The sequence below is a fragment of the Pan troglodytes genome, chromosome X (genome assembly GCF_028858775.2).
Source record: "Pan troglodytes isolate AG18354 chromosome X, NHGRI_mPanTro3-v2.0_pri, whole genome shotgun sequence".
NCBI classification, from domain to species: domain Eukaryota; kingdom Metazoa; phylum Chordata; class Mammalia; order Primates; family Hominidae; genus Pan; species Pan troglodytes.
In genome coordinates this window covers 7,656,302-7,678,308 of record NC_072421.2, presented here as the reverse complement: position 1 = coordinate 7,678,308, position 22,007 = coordinate 7,656,302, and the positions used below count along the sequence as shown (strand labels likewise).

At 39.6% G+C, this 22,007-nt stretch overlaps 1 protein-coding gene across 4 annotated transcripts in view; it reads right to left on the bottom strand.

The window, feature by feature from the left end:
• The window catches only part of STS (steroid sulfatase), a 205,907-nt gene that overhangs the window by 125,810 nt on the left and 58,090 nt on the right, over window positions 1-22,007 (bottom strand). The window contains exon 1 of one of the 4 annotated variants that reach the window (XM_054676419.2): window positions 7,942-8,434. The exons of the other annotated variants lie outside the window; for them this stretch is intronic. Coding sequence (XP_054532394.1) covers window positions 7,942-7,952 — 11 coding nt within the window. The 5' untranslated portion in view covers window positions 7,953-8,434. Of the gene's footprint in view, window positions 1-7,941; window positions 8,435-22,007 lie in introns of those variants that run through there. 4 annotated transcript variants of the gene reach the window in all.

Sequence of the window (22,007 nt, the reverse complement as noted above, 5' to 3'; positions counted from 1 at the left end):
ATGTCTATTCTAAGACTTTTGCTTGGAAACTTGGCCTAAAAATATGTGCTTTCCTTAATAACTATGTGCTTGGAAACTTTCCTTAATAATACAAATATCCATGTTTTTTATTCCAAACTCTCAAACTAGCATATTGTCTCATCAGATAGCAAAATAAAGCTTGCTTTTATAAAAAAAAAACAACAACAACGATTTGAACAAGGCTAATAGAGTAACTAGAACTGAACAATGGCTATAGAAAGGTTTTAATTTACTTTTTGGGGAATGATTGGTTTTTTTAGATGCTTCTAATTTATCATCAAGTGAAGAGAGTGGGACTATTGAGAGGATACATGAGATAAAATAATTCAAAGTAACATTCAATTTTTTAAAAATTAAGGAAAAAGGAATATAGATAAGCAACATGGACCAGGGAAACTTATTTGTAAGACAATTATTTTTTAAAGGATTTATATCCAGAATATGTAAAGAACAAATCAATAATAAAAAAGGAATGAAACAATGAAATGGGTAAAACAATTGAATATGCACTTTATACAAGAAGATATACAAAAGGCTAATAAGCAAATAAATAGGTATTCAGCCTGATTAGTAATCAGAGAAGTGCAAATTACCACCATGAGATAGCATTTTACAACCCCTACGGTGGCTAAAATAAAAACAAAACAAAACAACAAAAAACGGAAAATATCAAATGCTAGTGAAGATGCAGAACAAGTGGAACTCTAAGTTTTTTTCTTGAGACAGGGTCATGCTCTGTCACCCAGGCTGGAGTGCAGTAGCACGAACAAAGCTCACTGCAGCATTGACCTCCTGGGTTGAAGCAATCCTCCCACCTCAGCCTCCCAAGTAGTTAGGACTAGAGGCAAATTAGCCACCACCCTGGCTAATTTTTTTATTTTTGTAGAGATGAGGTCTTACCATGTTGCCCAGGCTGGTCTCAAACTCCTGGGCTCAAGCAATCCTTCCACCTCAGCCTCTCAAATTGCTGGGATTGCAGGCATGAGCCACCGTTCCTGGCCCCTAGAACTCTTATATATCACTTGTTGAAGTGTAAACTCATGCAAACGTTTTAGAGAAAAGTTTGGCCATTTCCTATACAATTGAATATACATGTATCTTACTGTCAAGCAATTACACTACTCGATGTTTAAACAAGAGAAATAAAACTATCTATCCACCCAAAGCCTTAGTCACAATAACCAAAAACTGGAGACAATCCAAATAACTATCAACAGGAGAATGCATAAACAAACTCTGGAACATCAATCTAACCTAAGACTACTCAGCCATGAAAATAAATGAACCACTGATACATGCAACAACACATAAGAATCTCACACACATTATGTTGAGTGAAAGAGGCGAGACCCCAAATAATCTATATGGCCTGAATCCATTCATATGCAGTCCAAGAAAAGGCAAAAATTATCTATGGTGATAGAACTCTGAAAAGTGTTTGTCTCTGGCTGGGGTATTGATTAGAGAGGGGCAACAGGAACGTTCTGAGATGATAATGGGCATGCTCTATATGTTTTGTTTGGGACAGTGATTATATGTTTGTATAAAATTATCAAAACTTAAACAGAACATTGAAGATCTGTGCATTTTACCGTAGGAAGATTATATCTCATAAAAATATACTAAAAATAAGAAAAGAGAAAAAGAAGAGAATTGGCTTTCTTATCTATAAAATGAAGTCATGGGCTACATCCAACATTCTCCTCTAGCTTTTACATTCCGGGATGCATCTAGGACTTCATGGTGACAGAGTTTGTTTCCTTAAAAATATAATAAATATAAAACACTTTAGAAATATGCAGAAAGAAGTTAACATAGAGGACCTGAGATTGCTCTCCTTAGAAAGGCCTGCTTGTAACATGTGCTCTTGGTTGGCAATTGGGAATTAGATTTGGGGAGGGTTCTCACCCTTCCCAGAATTAATAAGAATGGCTCACTCTGCCTGAAATGCTTGTACAAACAACATAGTTTATGCTGAACACCTGCTTTCTGTCTGGGAGTCTGCAATTTTGGTAGTACTAGGCAAAGGGCACCTATATGAACAGCTCCCAATAAAAAACCTGGGCACTGAGTCTCTAACCAGCTTCCCTTGTAGGCAACACTTCACATGTGTTGACAGCTCACTGCTGGAGGAGTTAAGTATGTCCCGTGTGACTCCTTTCAGAGACATACCTGGAAGCTTATGCCTGGATTCTGCCAGCCTTTACCCCATGCGCCGTTTCCCTTTGTTCAATGTGTTCTGAATTTTTTTGCTGAAATACATCTTAGCCATGAGCCCCACTATGCACTGAGCCTGTTAGTCCTTCTGGCGAATCGCTGAACCTGGGGACCTCCAGCACAATAAACAACATCAGACCATTCTGGCTTCGGGGTTCTCACTGTCTCCTCCCACACGTTTTCTATTATTGAATCCGAGCTACATTCAGTCCAGTGAGCCAAAATGCATTTATATAAAGGTTGATTCATAGCTGGGAGTCACATTAACCAGAGGGTATGAACACAGGGACAATTGCTGTCATCTCACCTCCTGGAACAGTTCTAGACCTCAGCCTACTGTTTTAAAGTTTAATCGGCTTCCCAATGAGGACCCCAGCTGTTCTTACACCTTAGCCAGAGGCTTTGAAAGACATCTTCCATAGCCCACTGGTGAAACTGCAAGTGCCATGCAGAGAAAATTACAGGGAAGAGAGAATTCAGCCAAGGAAGCCAGAAAGAGCAAAATAAAGTTGGAAGCAAGAGAAATGTTCCACCAAGTAGGAAACATCAACCTTCAAATGGGGAAGGCTTTGAGAACCACAGACGATTAGACCCAGAAGGTTCTATGAGACCTCATGGGTGGTGAATACCCTCATTTTACAGATTGTCTTAGTCTATTTGGGCTGCTATCGTGGAATGCAACAGATTGGGTAGCTTATAAGCAACAGAAATTTATTGTCACAGCTCTGCAGGCTGGAAGTCCAAGACTAAGGTATTGCAGATTCTGTGCTGGTGAGGACCTGCTTCCTGTTTCATAGACAGTGCCTTCTCCCCATGTTCTCATATGGTGGAAGGAATGAGGGAGCTCTCTGGGGTCTCTTTTATATGGGTACTAATCCCATTTTTCAGGACAAACCCCTCATGATTAATCACATTCCAAAGGCCCCTCATCCAACTACCATCATCTTGGGGGTTAGAATTAAAATATATGAATTTGGGGGGGAAATAAACAGTCAGTCCATTGCACAAGTGAAGGGACCGAAGTCCAGGGAGGTTAAATGCTTAACTCTAATGACAGCCATAAAATTGGTATGAGGAGGGACTAACCCTACCCCTGTGCTTAGTGCTACTGGTTGATGAATTATCCAGTGCTTTGAAACCATTACATTTTAATTCCTGCTCAAGTCAGAACTTGGCTAGTATAAAATAATGTCCAGGACACCTACTTTTCTCATTGAAGAACTGAGAGCTTTAAGTGAAAAGATCAGATCATAAAGTCAACTCGTCCCCTTTTCAAATATTGGCTTTATCACTCCAAGCTTCCATGTCCCATTATCTCCATTTTTAAAAGAGATGAAGTGCACCCAACTTCCAAGGCAGATGGGAGGTGTTTAGTGAATGATATTCCACTCTTTTCGTTTCTCCTTCTCTTTCAACTAACTCTCGCCAATGCCTCTCCTTGGGTCACAGTGATGTTTCATGTCTCAGAATATTTCCATGATGAGGAAAGTGAAAAAAAAATGAATGTCTATGTAGTCTATGTCTTCTGCTGGTTTCCATAAACTTAAAAAAATATATCTAATTCACTCTTGGCTTTACTTCATGACCAAGTCCTCAAAAGCAAATGCAACAAAAACAAAATTAGGTAAACAGGACTTAAACTAAAAAGCTTCTGCACAGCAAAAGAAACAATCAACAGAGTAAATAGACAACCTACAGAATGGAAAAAAAATTGCAAACTATGCATCTGACAAAGGGCTAATATCTAGAATCTACATTGAACTCAAACAACTCAATGAGAAAAAAAAACAAAAACAAATAACCCCATTAAAAAGGGGGCAAATGACACAAACAGACATTTTCCAAAAGAAGACATATAAGCACCCAACAAACATATGAAAACAAAAATGTGCAAGACCACTAATCATCGGAGAAATGCAAATCAAAACCACAATGAGGTAACATCTTCCACCATCAGAAGGGCTATATTAAAAAGTCTAAAAACAACAGATGTTGTCAAGAATGCAGAGAAAATGGAACACTTACACACTGTTGGTGGGAATGTAAATTAATATAACCTCTATGGAAAACGGTATGGAGATTTCTCAAAGAATTAAATAGAACTACCATTTGATCCAGCAATCCCACTACTGGGTATGAACCCAAAGGGAAAGACATCATTGTATTAAAAAGATACCTGCACTTGTACATTAATCTCAGCACTAGTCACAATACCAAAGATATGGAATCAACCTAAGTGTCCATCAACAGAGGACTGGATAAAAAAAAGTGGTATATATATATTCCATGGAATACTTCTCAGTCATATAAAAGAATGAATTCATGTCTTTTGCAACAAAATGGAGGGAACTAAAGGTCATTATCATTACTGAAATAACTCAGAAAGTCAAATACTGCATATTGTCACTTATAAGTGGGTGCTAAACAATGGATAGACATGGATATACTAATTGGAATAATAGACATTGGAGAGTATAAAAGGTGTGCAGTGAGATAGGAGTGAGGGTTGAAAAATTACTTAATGGGTACAAAGTTCACTATTTGGATGATGGGTACACTAAAAGTCCAGACTACTGCTACACAATATATCCCTGTAACAAAATTATACTTGTACCCACTAAATATATAAAAATAAATAAATGCCTAAAAAGCAATAGGAAAAAATACAGATAATGAATGCTATCTCTTAGACATAAATTCCTATAGGGCCATTTAATATTAATTGAATATTTAGGGCAGTAGTTTCTGTTCTGAGATGGAAAACATTGCAAAAGTCTAGATAGAGCAAAAAACTTAATGATGATAGTTGTCTTTAAACATAATTTTGAAAAAGACTGAAAACATCTTTTTTTTTTTTTTTGCAGCTGAGGGCATCCTTTCTCACAAATAGCTGTTTTTGTGCTCAATCCCACTGGGGAGGGGTCCTAATTGAAGACTGTCTTTTATAAAGCAGAGATGCCCTTGACAAAGATTTTCATATGTTAAGTTTGCTTAGGCTTCAAGCTTATTGTTACTTGCAGACAGACAGTTATGGCAACAATAAACCAACAAGATCCAAATTCAAACAACATGATTACACAATTCTACTTAATTAGCCAATGACAATTCCTTGTTTATTAAAATGGTTCTTGCATTGGTCTGTTTGGCTGTTATGCCAAAGTACGATAGACGAAGTGGCTTATAAACAACAGAAATATATTGCTCCCAGTCCTGGAACAACACATCTGTTCTTGGAAGTGCAAGAACAAGGCACCAAGAGATCCAGTATTTAGTGAGGACTTGCTTCCTGGTTCATAGATGGTGCCTTCCTGATGTGTCCTCACATGGTGGAAGAAGCAAGGGGACTCTCTGGGGCCTCTTTTATAATCACTATGGGAAACTAGCCCCATTCATGAGTTTCCACCTTCAGAACCTCTTCACCTCCCAAAAGCCCCACCGCCAAATACCATCATTTTGGGGGTTGGGGTTTCAACATATGAATTTTGGGGAGTCAGAAGCAGTCTATAACAGTGCTTATGCAAATGCAAACAAAAGATGCCCAATATAGCCAGAGAGTATGCTGTGTATATTAGGTGAATGTCCACAGATAAACATTTACTGCCTAGAGGCGCACATGGTTTGATGTCACTTTATAAACAACCATGTCATTTTTAAATAAACAAAGAAGATATTAATTATCTTTCTTTTAGTTAGACTAGTCAATGCAAAATTTGTCTGACATAAGATTCCTGAATTCATATTCCTAAAGATGGTTCCTGTGCACTTAGGAAGCTAAACAGTGAACTTTTGGTGCCATCTTGAGCTCTCTGGGAATGACATTGGCCTCCTGTCTTTTGAGGTAATGCTACCAGACTTCCTCCTTCCAGTAATATCAGCAATAGAATGAATAGCCATCTAGCTTAGAATTTGAAAATCATGTGTTACAGCATCTACAAGTTGTAACTAGCTAAACAAACGCTCCACAAGGGTGCTGATTAAAGCTTTGTACCGAACCAGAGAGGTTACTGAGCCTGTGCTATACAGCTCTGCACTATTCCATAATTTACATCAATGGTTTGTATGAATCGACTATCAGAATATTTATCCAACATGGGGAATGGCATGTGCGTCAGAAGAGAACAGAGATTCAGAAAAGACCTTGAGAAGTGGAACAAAAGATGGAAATCACAAAATTAAATGCAATGGGGAAAACACATAATCTTCTTATTTAAGAAACGTAATCAATGACACAAATATGCCAATATTCAGACGTGACCTACTTGCAGCTCCTACGAAGAAGACTTTAGACAACTACAAAGCAAGTTTTGTCAGTTGGGGAAGGGAATGACTGAGAAGACTGAAGTTAATACTAGTTTGGTGTACGTTAAGAAGAAGATGCTTTTGGGACAAGGAAGATGAGTTCCACTCAGCTGTTTACACGAAGTCAGACCAGAGTTGGAATATTTTTCAGTGCAGATCCCTGCGATTTAAGAGGGATGGAGATTCAGTGGCATATCAAGGGAGAGTGATCAGGATGCTTAAGGGTATAAAAACCATCTGATGGCCAGGCGCAGTGGCTCACGCCTGTAATCCCAACACTTTGGGAGGCTGAGGCGGGCAGATCACGAGATCAGGAGATCGAGACCATCCTGGCTAACACGGTGAAACCCCGTCTCTACTAAAAGTACAAAAAAAGTAGCCGGGCGTGGTGGCGGGCGCCTGTAGCCCCAGCTACTCGGGAGGCTGAGGCAGGAGAATGGCGTGAACCCGGGAGGTGGAGCTTGCAGTGAGCCGAGATCGCGCCACTGCACTGCAGCCTGTGAGACAGAGCGAGACTCCATCTCAAAAAAAAAAAAAAAAAAAAAAATCTGACATCCAGGATTTCTTAGGAATTGGTAACATTTCACCCAGGGCAGAAAATGGCATTCGAGTTGCACTTAAGTGTGCTCGAATGGTGGTCTGTAAAAGAGAGAAAGGATTTAGCCATTGTCTCAGAAGCCACAGCTGGGACAGTGTCCAGAACAGAAGCAGGGACTTACAAGTGCTGCCAGACCACGAAATGATCAGCCTCTCAAAGTCCCTTCCTCCCATGAGGGAATTGGGTGGAGGGTGAAAAGCCGCATCTGTCGGGGATATTGCAGAAGGGATTCGTTTATGGAAAATTAGGAAATTTAAACAAAGTGGCTCCCACCATCTTTCTCAACCAGAAGATTCCGACAGCCCATACACAAACTCGTCATCTGAGATACATAGAAGTGGGAACAAAAAATAAAAGCACACCAATGGAGACAGAAACCCAACAAAACAAGCATTCTTCCCCTCTCTGCAACACATATGCATGATGCTCTTCCTCGCTCCACCTTTTAGACAGTGAATGACATCTCCTGATGCAATAAACTTGATAGGAAGATGATAATTAACAAATAATTTGGCAACAAAATTTAATTATAGGTCATTTAGATGTTTTGAAACAGCCACAAAAGCGATTTGCATGTCACTAATTAGCCGCATTTATAACCTCTCCTAAAATGTTCCCTCGCTAAGCCTCACAGAAAATCATTATAATCAATGGAAATTACCAAGCAACAACAGATTTAAGAAACAAGAACAAGACAACACATGTTGGGAGAATATGCAACACAAGCAGGTAGCTGCTGTGAACATCCCAACTAGTATGTTTCAGGGTTAAAAACTCCCAGCCTGGCCAGGGGAATAGACACTTACCTTAAAGGCATCTCCAGCTTGTGATCCTGTTGTTGGGGAAGTGAGCTGTGATGGAGGAGATTGCAACTTCACTTGTTCATCCTCTGTTCATGGTTTCTGCACCAGTGGGAGTTTAATAAGCATATTCCCATGAGAAACCTCTCCTTTGAAGCAGGCCAATCCTACTCAATCACTGCAACCTCACTACAGCTGGGTCCCGTCAGCTGCTGGAGGCTTGGCCAACAGCACTGTGCTTGGGCAGATAATGTGAGGCGGAGACACTCTTTGCCTAGTTGCTGCATTCTTTTGGGAGTTTCAGGTGATCCTGGTAAACCGGATTCTTCAGAAGGGGCAACTTCTCCCCTTCGGTATGATTTGTGTCAAAGATAAATGCAGACACAATCTGATACCCAAGCGGTTTATGCTAGCAGCAGTGTTATGAAACTTAACAGCAGGAACAGGCCAGTGACATGGGCCATAGAGAATGAGATGGTCAGATAAGAGACTGAACGGGAGTTTAAGGGATTTTCCCCCCTCTCTTATACCTGTCTTCAGTCTGGGTCAGTGACCAGGCATTTCTTTCCTAAAGATAGTTTAAGCTATTCTTATAAGAGTAAGCTTTATTTTAAGGTCTATAAAAGCTGCACCTGTGCTGAGGTGGTTTTAGCTTTTGGAAAGCCCCCTGGGGCCAGGTTTGCTAACTGCAGAGCCAGGTTGCATCATGCTGCTAAGTGACAAGTGGTGTCAGCCTGAGAGACCCTCAAGTGAGCTTTTTGGCAATCGTTGATCTTATAACCACAACATATCTCTTATTATATGCTGTTCCAGCCTAAGTGAGCATTTTCTTGGTGGATCCCTTGAATATTTTCTCCCTTTCAGCTCAGCAACCATGACAAAACAAAAAAAGAGGTTGCTAAGTTGAAATACCACCGACATTGTCGCATTCCACCCGAACCCTTTGATCTTGGAAAACAGCAAAGGTTAAGAAATCCCTTGACAAAGATTCCTTCCTTGACCAAATATAACCCAGTCTCCTGAATCTTGTTCTAAGATTATCTGTGCACTTCTTTGTAAAATCCAGTTTTTGCAAGAAGCCCTCACCCTCACTATCTGATCACACATGATATCAGATCATTCTCTATAGGGTTCCTCAACCTCCACCTGCCCCCAGGTGATGTCTATATTCTTAGCATTACATAGATGTTAAAAGTTAAGCACATAGATTAGTGACGCATACATAAGCATCATTTTACAAGGTCAGCAATCCTGCAGGAAAAGCAAAATTGCAGTCTACATATCAATGTGACTAAGGATTCAAAAAAGCCAACTTTTCAGATTTCCTTGAAGGGCATACGATGAAGAATGGAGGAAAAAACACAAAAACAGGAAAAGTATTGGCTTCTCTCAGGAATCTGATTGCATCAAGTATAAAGGTTCCTTAGAACATATTAATGCAAAGTTAAAATAAAATTTTCCTTGGCAATTAAAAATGCTGTGCGCTAATACCCTGCTTTCTAATGTGATTCAATTCAACAATGTGGGGAATGTTTACTACACTTCCAGCTTGATGTCAAGCAATGGGGAATACAAGTTCCAGTTCTGCCAAGATTCATCAACTCCCTTCTTAGTTCAAGAGAGAGGCTGAGAAATGCAGAGAGGAATAAGACACAAAACAGCCCCAACCTCCATGATCTGAGAGTGGGGAAAGGCCAGATTGTTACCCAACAGGCACACACTCTAAGGCCTTTTTAGGGGCTCACAAAATGTTTTAATTTGTGTTATAATCAGAAGAAAATGAACATTGGGGATTGAAGATCATATTGGTATTTGCACCAATATAGTTGTAAAATACAAATGTTAATGTTTTATGTTTTTACATAATATATTTTCATATTAAAACATATTTAATATGTTTTGCCTTCATGGCCCACGAAAGTCTTACTGGGCCCTGGGGAAGGGACTCTAGCCTGGTGAAGCAGCGGCTTTGCTCTACAAATACCTGGGGCAGAAATTTGATTTGAAAAATATTTTTCTCTCTTCTCTCTTTCAACCAGATTCCTTAGGAAAACCAAACAAGAGTCAAAACAAACCTCCGAAGCAGTAAGAGGTTGGATGAGATGGGCATACTATTGGGACTAGAACTGGCTCTCATACGCCCGAGCAATTTTAATAAAAAGGCAAAAAGTTGCCATAGAGAGGCTGCTGGCAAGTGCATGGCCATAGGGGGCCGACATGCTCAGGAGGGAAGGTGTTGATCATGTGGAGGCCTCTAAAAGCTAAAGCCTTGTTACCTTCTCTTTAGTGCCTAGAAAATGTGGTATGTGATGCAAATGCTCAAAACCTCTTATATCATAGCTGTCTGACCTCTGGGGACCTTCAACCTTCTTCTAGGCCCATCTGTGCACTTGCTTGTAAAATCCAGTTTTAGCAAGAAGCCTGTTAAGTCAATTTAGCAAGAACACCCTACCGCACCCCCCCTCCATCTGTTCAACCTCAGTGTCTGATCAGGGATCAGGCTCCTCAGCCTCCACCACCCCCAGGGGATGTGTGGTCACCTGGTTGGCCTTATGCTAGAATCCTGCTAGGTCGGTTAGGAGGAATCTCGCTGGCCCTTAGTGTTTTCTCTTAGTAGTTTTCCATCCACTGATGGGCACCCTATTCCGTGGCTATGAATCCCCACTTTCCCATGCTGTATTCAGATCTGAGCCCAATCTTTCTCCCCCACTGCAAGTCCCCATTGCTGTGGTCCCTGCACCTGTTGCGATGGTCCTGAATAAACTCTTCCTTACTGTGCTTTATCAAGTGCTACTGAATACTCCTTAACATCCTCCCACACCTTGTGTTCTGGAAAATGGCTTATTGCAGAGAACCCCCTTCCCCATATGACTGAGAAAAGACTCACAGATGTCCCTTGTCTAATAGGACAGAGACAGACCCTCTAAATCCTAATTCTTTGTCTTATAAACAGTTATAAGTTAGCTGAGCCACTTGTCCTCCCTAGTCAAATGTTGGATCAGTTTCCCTCTTTCCCCCAGAACCCTGAACATGGGCCCATCCTCAGTCTGAGTGAGCAGGCACTTCCTCCTGGGAACAGTCTGGCCTCAGAGCAAATGTTTTCTCATCTACTGTCTAATCAGGCCACCCTTAAATTCAAGGTCAGTGCCTGTTATGTTTTCTAGCCTTGTTTACTCTTCTCCATAAAAGAAAAACCATTTTTGCCCCTAGCCTTTGAGAGGCTTGCAGACCTAGAGTGTCTTCCCTCTTGCATTAAGCTTTTTGAATAAAAGTCCCTCCTTACTAAGTCTGCATTTGTTGTTTTTTTATTTGACACCAACCGGGGAGACTTTTGGACCAATGGAGTTGCAGCCCTGTTGAAGTTTGATTTTTATATAAAATAAAATTTCCTGGGAGACCCCCTAAAGACTAGAGAATCACAGCCCTTGATGTAGCATCCTGCTATTCTGCATCTATTGGAAGCCACATGTCACTTATTCACCATCATGTTGATAAAAAGGGGGTGCAGGTGCATGTCTGCTCCATCTCTTAAGATGTCAGTTGTATCACTGTTAGGTTGCAAGGCAGATAACCCCACTGATGACTCAGTGACTATGGCAAATGTCTCTGACCAGCTTGGAGGAGCAACACATTCCAATATGTTTGCTATGCACATAAGCTCCTAATTAGCCCTCTGGTTCCTCTGCTGTGGACAGCCCTGTGGTCTGTGAATAGGCTGTCATTTCCCTGGGGGTGCCAAGCAGGACCTAGCATTGGTCACATGGTCCTAGCAGAAAAGAAGAGACACATGGAATATAGGACAATGAGAGGAGAATTTACTGAAAAGACAGCTAACAGCAGTGTGGACAGGAAGAGGAGGAAGACGGCTCATCCCTGAGGCTGGTACCACTCAGGCCCAAAGGTGAAGGAGTGATCCCAGAGCTTGTGATGACCTTTGAGGAGTGCAGGATGCAATCCTGGGCAACCCTGCAGGAGGGAACAGAGGAGATGAAAACCCCAACCTTGTTCTCCTTTCCCTTTCATTTGTTGACTTTCCTTGGCCAAAAACAACCAGGACAACAGAAAAGGCAAGACAGCCTATGGATGCCGTTCATCCTGGGCTTCTTCCAGGGTAGAGAACAGGTGGGGATAGGTAGAGGGGTTCCAGGGATAACAGGAAAGATTCCAATCCAGGCCAGTCTCCACTGGAGGTATCATTCATCAGGAGCCCTAAATCCACAACTGCATCACTCCTTTCTCACCCCATATTAGATGGTAATGTTTTTCTCCCCATTGCACAAGAAGTGAGGCTTAGAGGGTCCCCACATTTATCTAGGATTTGAAGAAGTTGAATACCAGAGGGGGAGCATTGAATGGAACCCTGGTTTGTCTGCCTCCAAAACACCTTGTTCTCACTCCTGGGTATCTACCCAGAGCTAAAGAAGTCACTATACAAAAAAGATACTTGCACACGCGTGTTTACAGCAACACAATTAGCAATTGCAAAAATGTGGAACCAGCCCAAATGCCCATCAATCAACAAGTGGATAAAGAAACTGTGGTGTGTGTATATATATATATGTGTGTGTGTGTGTGTGTGTATATATATGTGTATATATATACACATATATACGTATATATACACATATATATGTATATATGTATATATACATATATACATATATAATATATATATACATATATACGTATATATGTATACACACGTATATATATATATGATGGAATACTACACAGCCATAAAAAGGAATGAATTAATGGCATTCACAGCAACCTGGATGGGATTGGAGACTACTATTCTAAGTGAAGTAACTCAGAAATGGAAAACCAAACATTGTATGTTCTCACTCATAAGTGGGAGCTAAGCTATGAGGATGCAAAGGCATAAGAATGATGCAATGTACTTTGGGGACTCAGGGGGAAAGGGTGAGAAGGGGGTGAGTGATAAAAGACTACAAATAGGGTTCAGTGTATACTGCTCGGATGTGATGGGTGCACCAAAATCTCACAAATCACCACCAGAGAACTGACTCATGTAACCAAACACCACCTGTTTCCCAAAAACCTATTGAAATAAAAGCATAAATAAAAATACCTTGTTCTCCTCATTATGTGTAATGTGTAAATTCCTTTCATTCCACAAGGGAAGAGAAGACATTTTAAAAAACAGGAGTAGTGTACTGACTCAGATTTCCATTAGAGTATTAAGACAGCTAGTCATTCTTTCTAGATAGCCAGTTTCAACTGTGATTAATCAGAGACAATAAGGCCACTGTGAGCATGTGAAGGCTTTGGAGGAATGGTTTTATGGAAAAGTTAGGAAAAGGAAGACATAGAGAAAGCTGCCAGAGTTACTAATTTTGCATTGGGGGCCCCCCTCTGCAATCAGTCAAAAAATAATGTGACTCAGCAGAAAAAGGGAACATGTTCAAGGGGGAAAAACATGTAAATAGTGTTTATTGTCTTCCTACCATGTATCAGGCATGCTTTGCATTTTATATAAATCATGATGACAATTAATACAATCTTTTATATTTTTATGTTTTCAGACAGGGTCTTGCTCTTTGGCCCAGGCTGGGGTACAGTGGTGAGATCATAGCTCACTGCAGCCTCAACCTCCCATCCCAGACTCAAGCAATCCTCCCGCCTCAGCCTCCTGAGTAGCTGGGACTACACGCAGGTACCACCATGCCTGGCTAACTTTTTAACATTTTTTTTTAGAGACAGGGTCTTAGTATGTTGTCCAGACTGGTCTCAAATTAGCCTCAAGAGATCCTCCTTCCCTGACCTCCCAAAGTACCATGATTACAGGTGTGAGCCACCACAGCCAGCCTAGATTAACAGTCTTTAAAGTAGATATGCTGGGATAGGTGAGAGGAAGTGAAAAGCCAACTGGGACACACAAAAACAGTCAGGAGCAGCCTGGGAGGGTGGCTGTAAATTGTTCCTTTCCTGAGCTTTGAGATGGATACAGTTTTTACACATGAAGGAAACCAAAATATCCCTTTTTAAAATAATGAGGATTATTGATTGAAAAGAAGAATCCTAAAATGCAGTGGACACACTGCCCCTCCATCTGCCTTCCTCATAGCAAGACAGCAATTTACAAAGACAAGGTCTTCTGTCCACCTGTCTGCCTTTGCCACCTTCCTGCCCTCCTGCCTGCCTTTCCCACCGAAAGATGGTCCCCTTTATAACTCTCGCCTATTAGCTCAGAGACAGCACTACAGCAGCTAGAGGCAGATTTTACTCTTTCCAGAAATTTACCTTTTGGTAGCCTGCAGATGTTCTCCTCTTTGTCTTGTCAGTACATAGGATTTATGGCTCTTTGTTAAAATCCTATTTGAGCAAGGCCCCTAAGCCACTGCCTTGAGAGAGAAGTATTTTTGAACTGAGGCCTCTCCTGTGTGATGGGTAGAATATATGTCATCCTCCTAGGCTGCTCCTGGCTGCTTTTGTGTGTCCCAGTTGGCTTTTCATTTCCTCTCACCTATCCCAGCATATCTACTTTAAAGACTGTTAATCTAGGCTGGCGGTGGTGGCTCACACCTGTAATCATGGTACTTTGGGAGGTCAGGGAAGGAGGATCGCTTGAGGCTAGTTTGAGACCAGTCTGGGCTCAACAGTTTTTCTTTTGTGAATCTGACTTTTATTTTCAGGAGAGTGTCTCAACTAAGAATCTATGAGGGAAAGAACAGACATTAGACTTTCTCCCTTACACATACAAAAGAAACATTAAGGAAGTGGGATGTCCATTAGAAGGCACTTCAGATTGTCTCATTTTCAACAGGAACTGCATTTGTAGACAAACAGCAAGCATAAAATTTAATTTCATTATTACAATTTAATCAAGCAAATTCACTAAAGTACAGTACTTGTCAGCCAGAAAATTGTTTGTTTAGTATAATTCATCAATTACCTTGAAAGGAAAAAATTATGGGACATATATGTATACATAACTACGTATTCTGGTTATACCAGAAGGATTATCTGCAGGATCTGTAGATGAGCTATCTATTTAAAAGGAGTAACTCCTGGGGCAAGAAGGCACAAAGTCAAAGGTGCGCATTGTATAAAATCCCCTTTATAAACAGCAAACTTTTAGCGTCCCTAGTATCTTGAGACAGAATTCTTTTTTCTTTTTTCTCTTTTTTCTTTTTTGAGATGGAGTCTCACTGTGTCTCCCAGGCTGGAGTGCAGTGGCAAAATCTCAGCTAACTGCAACCTCTGCCTCCCGGATTCAAGCAATTCTTGTGCCTCAGTCTCCAGAGTAGCTGGGGATTACAGGTGCGTGCCACGATGCCCGGCTAATTTTTGTATTTTTTAGTAGAGATGGGGTTTCACCATGTTACCCATGGCTGGTCTCAAACTTCTGAGCTCAAGCCATCCTCCCACCTCAGCATCCCAAAGTGCTGGGATTACAGGCATCAGCCACTGTGCTTGGCCCAGAATTCTTTCCTAAGTAATCATTAATAACCACATCCCCTTCTCAATTCACATCTTCCATTAGCCATATTATCACTTGCATACACCTGGATATCAGCGCATATTATATTTCTTCTCTTATGCATTGCTGAATGATTCTGACTGGACCAAATGGACAGGCTGCAAAGGAAAAGGAATACATTGACACATATCTGCTCCCGCGATCTGCAGCAGGAAGTCCCGAAAGGAAGGGGAGGAGGAAGGAAATGCAGATGTTTAGATTCAGTCCCAGTTTGGCTTTTATATGTAGCTCTGATCTCTATGAAGAGATGCCCTATTCCCATTTTGGGCAGGGCAGGGATGACTCTGGCCCTGAGATTAAAAAATAAAGAAAGATAGGCAGTGCCTCTGGGGCACAAGAACAGGTCAGCCTTCTCCTCAAAGCCCACCAGTAGAGACTTTGATGCCTGTTGGAAATCTTAGCAAAATGATAGGTGTCTCAGGAAACTGGAGCATCTCACAGATATACTCACATTGTGGAACATGAGAAATACTGGTTGGAAAAACAAAGAGAGTGGTTTCCCTGCAGAGCAACTTTCTACAAGGGGCAAGGCCAAGCCAACCCAGAAAAATTCGTGGGAGTAGTAGGCAGAATTCTAAGACGGCCAGAAGTCGGACAGAGATGCTGGACACCAACTGGTGCCCACAAAGAAGCTGACGGTGATGATGTGAACTTCCTGTGGGGTCCACAGACCTAGAAATTACTAGTGGCCCAGGACTTTCAGCAGTAAGAAAATGGGGACCTCAGTCCCAGAACCTCAAGGAACTGAGTTCTACCAACATGCACTGAATTTGGAATAGCACCGGGAGGCTCAGGGGAGAACACAACGTAGCTGGCACCCTGATTTCATCCTGGCGATCCCCTGAGCAGGGTAAAGTCTGTCCTTGCTTGGACTCCTGAGCCCAAAGAGAAGATACACAGGTGTTGTTGCCAGCCACTGTGTGCTATGGAGCAATAGAAAATGAATACAGTGGAGTGAATATTAAAGTAAGTGTTTTTCATTGGGGAGATGTTGGTCTAAGGAAACAAAGTTTCACTTAGGAGCAAGAGTTCCAGAGATCTTTCCTACAACATGGTGACTACAACATTCATGTGTAGTGAATAACAACACATTGGATATTTGAAAATTACAAAACAGTAGATTATAAGTGTTCTCCCCACAAAGTATGTCAGGTAATGCACATGCTAAGTAGCTTCATTTAGCCATTCCATAATGTACATACATACATATATATATATAAAACAAAATGTCATGTTGTATACCCTAAATATACATAATTTTAATTTTTCACTTAAAAAAATTAATTTTGCTAAAAAGTAAATGCTTTTCTATCCAAAGCTAGAGATCTCAGGCTGGGATATTTGGTTTAGAAATTTATTTGCATATTTTACCTAAAAAGTTATTATTAAAATATTATAAAGTATTAAAAGGAATATTATTTATAGATTTAATATATATTTCAACATATAACACCTAGTATATATTAAATATACATTTATATATACATTGATTTATTTATAATTATACATTTAATATAAAAATATTTATTCATTTATGTATAAATATAAATACATCAATTTATATATTTAATATGTATTAAGTGTTTATTATTTATTATACATACATCTATTTTTTATAAATATATATTTAATATTTAAAAATTTATTTAAAATAAAACATTTATATTGTATAATTGTATAAATATATAAATATTTTATATTTCTATGAATACGTGTGTGTGTATAGATATAGATAAGTAAATGCATATTCTCTGATCATCAGAAAAATGCAAATCAAAACCACAATGAGATACCATCTCACACCAGTTGGAATGGCGATTGTTAAAGTCAGGAAACAACAGATGCTGGTGAGGCTGTGGGGAAATAGGAACACTTTTACAATGTTGGTGGGAACGTAAATTAGTTCAATCATTGTGGAAAACAGTGTGGTGATTCCTCAAGGATCTAGAACCAGAAATGCGATTTGACCCAGTAATCCCATTACTGGGTATATACCCAAAGGAATATAAATCACTCTACTATAAAGACACATGCACATGTATGTTTACTGCAACACTATTTACAATAACAAAGACATGGAACCAACCCAAATGCCCATCAATGATAGACTGGATAAAGAAAAGTGGTACATATACATCATGGAATACTACACAGCCATAAAAAGGAATAAGATCATGTCCTTTGCAGGGACACAGGTGAAGCTGGAAGCCGTCATCCTCAGCAAACTAACACAGGAACAGAAAACCAAACACCGCATGTTCTCACTCATAAGTGGGAGTTGAACATTGAGAACACATGGACACAGAGAGGGGAACAACACACACCAGGGCCTATTTGGGGGTGGGGGTGACGGGAAGAAACTTAGAGGATGGGTCAATAGGTGCAGCAAACCACCATGGCACATGTATCCTATGTAACTAACCTGCACGTTCTGCACATGTATCCCAGTTTTTTTTAGAAGGAATACAAAAGAAAAAAATTTAAAAATAAAAATAAAAATAAAAATAAAATATATAAAATAAATAATACGAAAATAAATATTTTTTTAAATCTGTGGTATTCATCTGTATTCGAATTCATTTTTAAATTATATTAAAAATAATTTTTTTCATTTTTAATTATATATTTTAACTAAATATATTAATATTTAAATAAATATTTATTTGAAATAAAACATTTATACTATATAATAGTAAGTATAAAAATATATATTTCTATAAATACATATATATGCATTTATATATAAAATTATATATAAAATACATAATATGAAAATAAATATTTTTTAAAATCTGTGGTATTAATCTTTGTATTGCAATTCAGTTTTTAATTCCATCTACAAATATTGATTGAACTACAACTTAATGTTACCTGCTATGGAAGATCTGGCACCACCCCTACATGTAAAAAAGGCCCAGAATCTATTGGCTGGATGGTCCAGTCCCAAAACAGAAAGAAGAAAGGGACGTGTTGTGGGCTAAGTAATGGTCAGGCCCGAGGCGCCCACAACCTGATCCCTGGCACCTCACACTTTACCTTACATGGAAAAGGGCATTTGGCAAGTGCCATGAAGGATCTTGAGATGGGAAGAACTTCCTGGATTAGCCAGGTGGGCCCACTGTCATCACAAAGGCCCCTCTAAGAAGGAGGTGGGGAGAGACTGGAAGACACTACACTGCTGGCCTTGAAGATGGAGGAAGGGCCCACCAGCCCGGAAGGTAGGTGCCCTCTAGAAGCCAGAGAAGGCAAGAAGAGGAATTCAACCCCTAGAGCCTCCAGAAAAGAAAGCAGCCCTGCCCACACCATGATTTTAGGACAGTGAAACCCACTTTGTGCTTAAGACTTCCCGAACTGTAAGGTTATATTGTTTTACATAGTTTTAACCCACTCAGTTCACTATAACGTGTTATAGCAGTGTTTGGAAATTACAGAAAGGAAAGGAAAAATATAAGGAAGGAGGAAGGAAGGTAGGAAAGAAAGAAGAAAGGGAGAGAGAAAGAAGGGAGGTGGAGACAGAAATTATTTGAATCTACTGAGGAGTTTCCAAGTCTAGAAATACAAGAAAAAAGATCTGCTGAAAAACAGCAGTTTTTGTTATCACTGGAGAAGACAGGGTAAAGGGTAGGAGAGACTCCTCTGTACCGTTTTTTCATAACTACTTGTGAGTCTATAATTATATCAACACAAAATATTTAAAGAAAATTATAAAGTTGAATGAATAGTAACCTGCCATTTCTATATATTACACATAGAAAATTCTGGAATTATATCTGTAAACTGTTTCCATGGTGAGTATAGACTATCATATGCTTCTTTTCTATGCTTTTCTGATTTTTGGATTTTTTACAATAAGCATATCTCTTTTCTTTAAAAACAAAGACACTTTTAAAAAATAAAGTATAAAGGGTTGAAGAATAAGAAACACTCATTATCTCTTGGAGAGAAATAGCTTAATGCCCAAGTTTTGTTAACTCATATTTTTACTGTATTTCAAATACCACGGCAAATGCTATTGCTTTGTATCACCGTATGTGAAGCAAATGTTGGATTTTACCGTAATAGATAAATGAGCATTTCAGTCTCTTTGTTGTTGATTCCAATAACATCCAACTGAATGGCTGTTTTTTCTGCTGTCCTGCAAACCAGGAGGCTGGGAAACCATTCTTTTGCCCCCCACAATCATCTCATCTCCTAAAGCAGAGTACAACAGGGAAAATTGTTTCACACATCAATTTGTGGACAAGTCATGATATTAAAAAGGTATGTGTACCCCTGAGCCTGCTATTGAATAGCCGATTCTTTCTGTCAAGTTATAGTATAATTCTTCAGTTACTTGTGAAGTTCCTGACCAGTTTATAATTATGAATGATTTTACAAAAACATAACAAAATATATATGCAATTTCATTTGTGCATAATGATCCTTCTTCCATTAAAGCTCAAAATTGGTTTATGACATTAAAATATTTTGAACTCTGAATTTCCCTATCATTACATTGTACTATATGGTGAAACCTTCCTATTGGGACTTGGTTATTTCATCATTACCTAAAAGACCCTTTTATGACATCATTTAGAAAAAAATTAATATGTATAAATCCAATCAATATGGAAAACTCTAAACTTCCTCCCTGCCTAAAAGTGTTCATAACAAAGAATTTCTTGACTGAATTGTTAAAACTTAACCACCATTCTCCAATCCTGTACTTCCAGGTACAATCTAAATCCCTGTAACTTGCACATATCCTGGAAATGCTTGAAGACAATGCCAACAAATTCATGTCGGCAATGCAAAAGAGATTTGAGGACAGGGTGCTAGTTGTTACTTCTTGAATAAAAATGCAACTCCTGGGCAATGCAGAAAAATCAATCAGCAACTCTTTAAAATGTGTTTCCTTTGCATGAGAGAATAAGTGTAATTTTTTTTTAAAGACAGGGTGCCACTCAGTTGCCCAGGCTGAAGTGCAGTGGTACAATCTCAGCTCACTGGAACCCCCTCCTCCCAGGCTCGAGGGATCCTCCCACCTCAGCCTCCTGAGTAATTGAGATGACAAGTGACTTTTTTATTTTTAGTAGAGATGGAGTTTCACCATGTTCCCTAGGCTGGTCTCCAACTCATGGGCTCAAGCAATCTACCCTCCTTGGCCTCCCAAAGTGCTGGAATTGTAGGCATGAGCCATTGCCCCCCAAGCCCAAGGTGTAATTTTTAATGAAAACTTTAAGCTATTAAAATGGAGTACAGAAAAAGAATATCAATTGTGTCTGCCAAACCAAAACTAAGTAACTGTTTTTTTCCTCTGATGACCATTGGATCGAGATGATATATCTAATAATAATCAAATTCACAACAAAAATCTTTCAGCATAGCTTTCAGGTTAGTACTTCCTTAAATTAGGATTTAAATTTTATGCATACAGATACCTGCATGCCTCTTATTTAAGGCCCTTGGATCACACAGCTCTATGTTGGTTTGGAATGAAAAAGAAGGGTTTTCATTATTGATAAGTGAGATAACATCTCTTTATCAAATAGGATGAATCATTTGAAATAGCCAATTTTGCAGATAAAGTATGGTTAACTATCAGCAATGTCATATGGCTGGTCATATATGGACAGCGATCAAAGAACCAAAAAAAGAAAAGAAAAGATTGATCAATAAGTAAATAAATAATAAAAGGATGGTATGAGAAAAGTACATTTAGAGAACAAAATAGAACTTTTGGGAATGCGGAACATGATAAATGAAGTAATTCAGCAGAATGCTGGGAAGATCAAGGTGAGGACATCTCAAAGAGAACTGGAACAAAAAGCCAAGGTGATTGATAACAGGAGAGAAAAGACATGAAAATTAGGATATCATAACCAGGTCCCAATCTTCAGCTAATAGACATTCCAGAGGAAGAGACTGAGAGAGAGAAAGAGATTACTAAAGCAATAAAACAAAATATAGTTTTAGACCTGAAGGGCATGAATCTCAGTATTGAACAGGCCTGGGGGCCCAAAACGATGAAGGAAAATAAACCCAGAGCAAAGCCCATTTTCATGGAACCTTAGGATACAGAGGACCAAGACAAAATCCTAAGTGCATAGGGGGTGCAGTGGGTGGATGGGTTACATACAATCAAATCACGGCTTTGGCCTTTACCCTGAGTGGTACAAGACAATTATGCAATGACTGTGAAATCTAGAGGAAAAATGATTTCCACCGAGAGTGGTGGCTCACACCTGTAATCCCAGCATGTTGTGAAGCTGAGGCAGGAAGATTGCTTGAGCCTGGGAGCTCCAAACCAGACTGGGCAATATAGCGAGACCTTGTCTCTACAATTTGTTTTTTAATTAGCCAGGTATGGTGGTGGTGTGTGAGAGGACCACTTGAGCCCAGGAGGAAGAGATTGCTATGATCGCATCACTGCACTCCAGCCAGGAGTGCCTTGCTCTTGCAACAGAGCAACTGTCTCAAAAAAAAAAAAAAAGAAAAAAGAAAAGAAAAGAAAACGAAAGAAAAGAAAAGAAAAAGAAAAAGAAAACCAAATAATTTCCAACCTAGAGTTTTATACCAGCCAACCCCT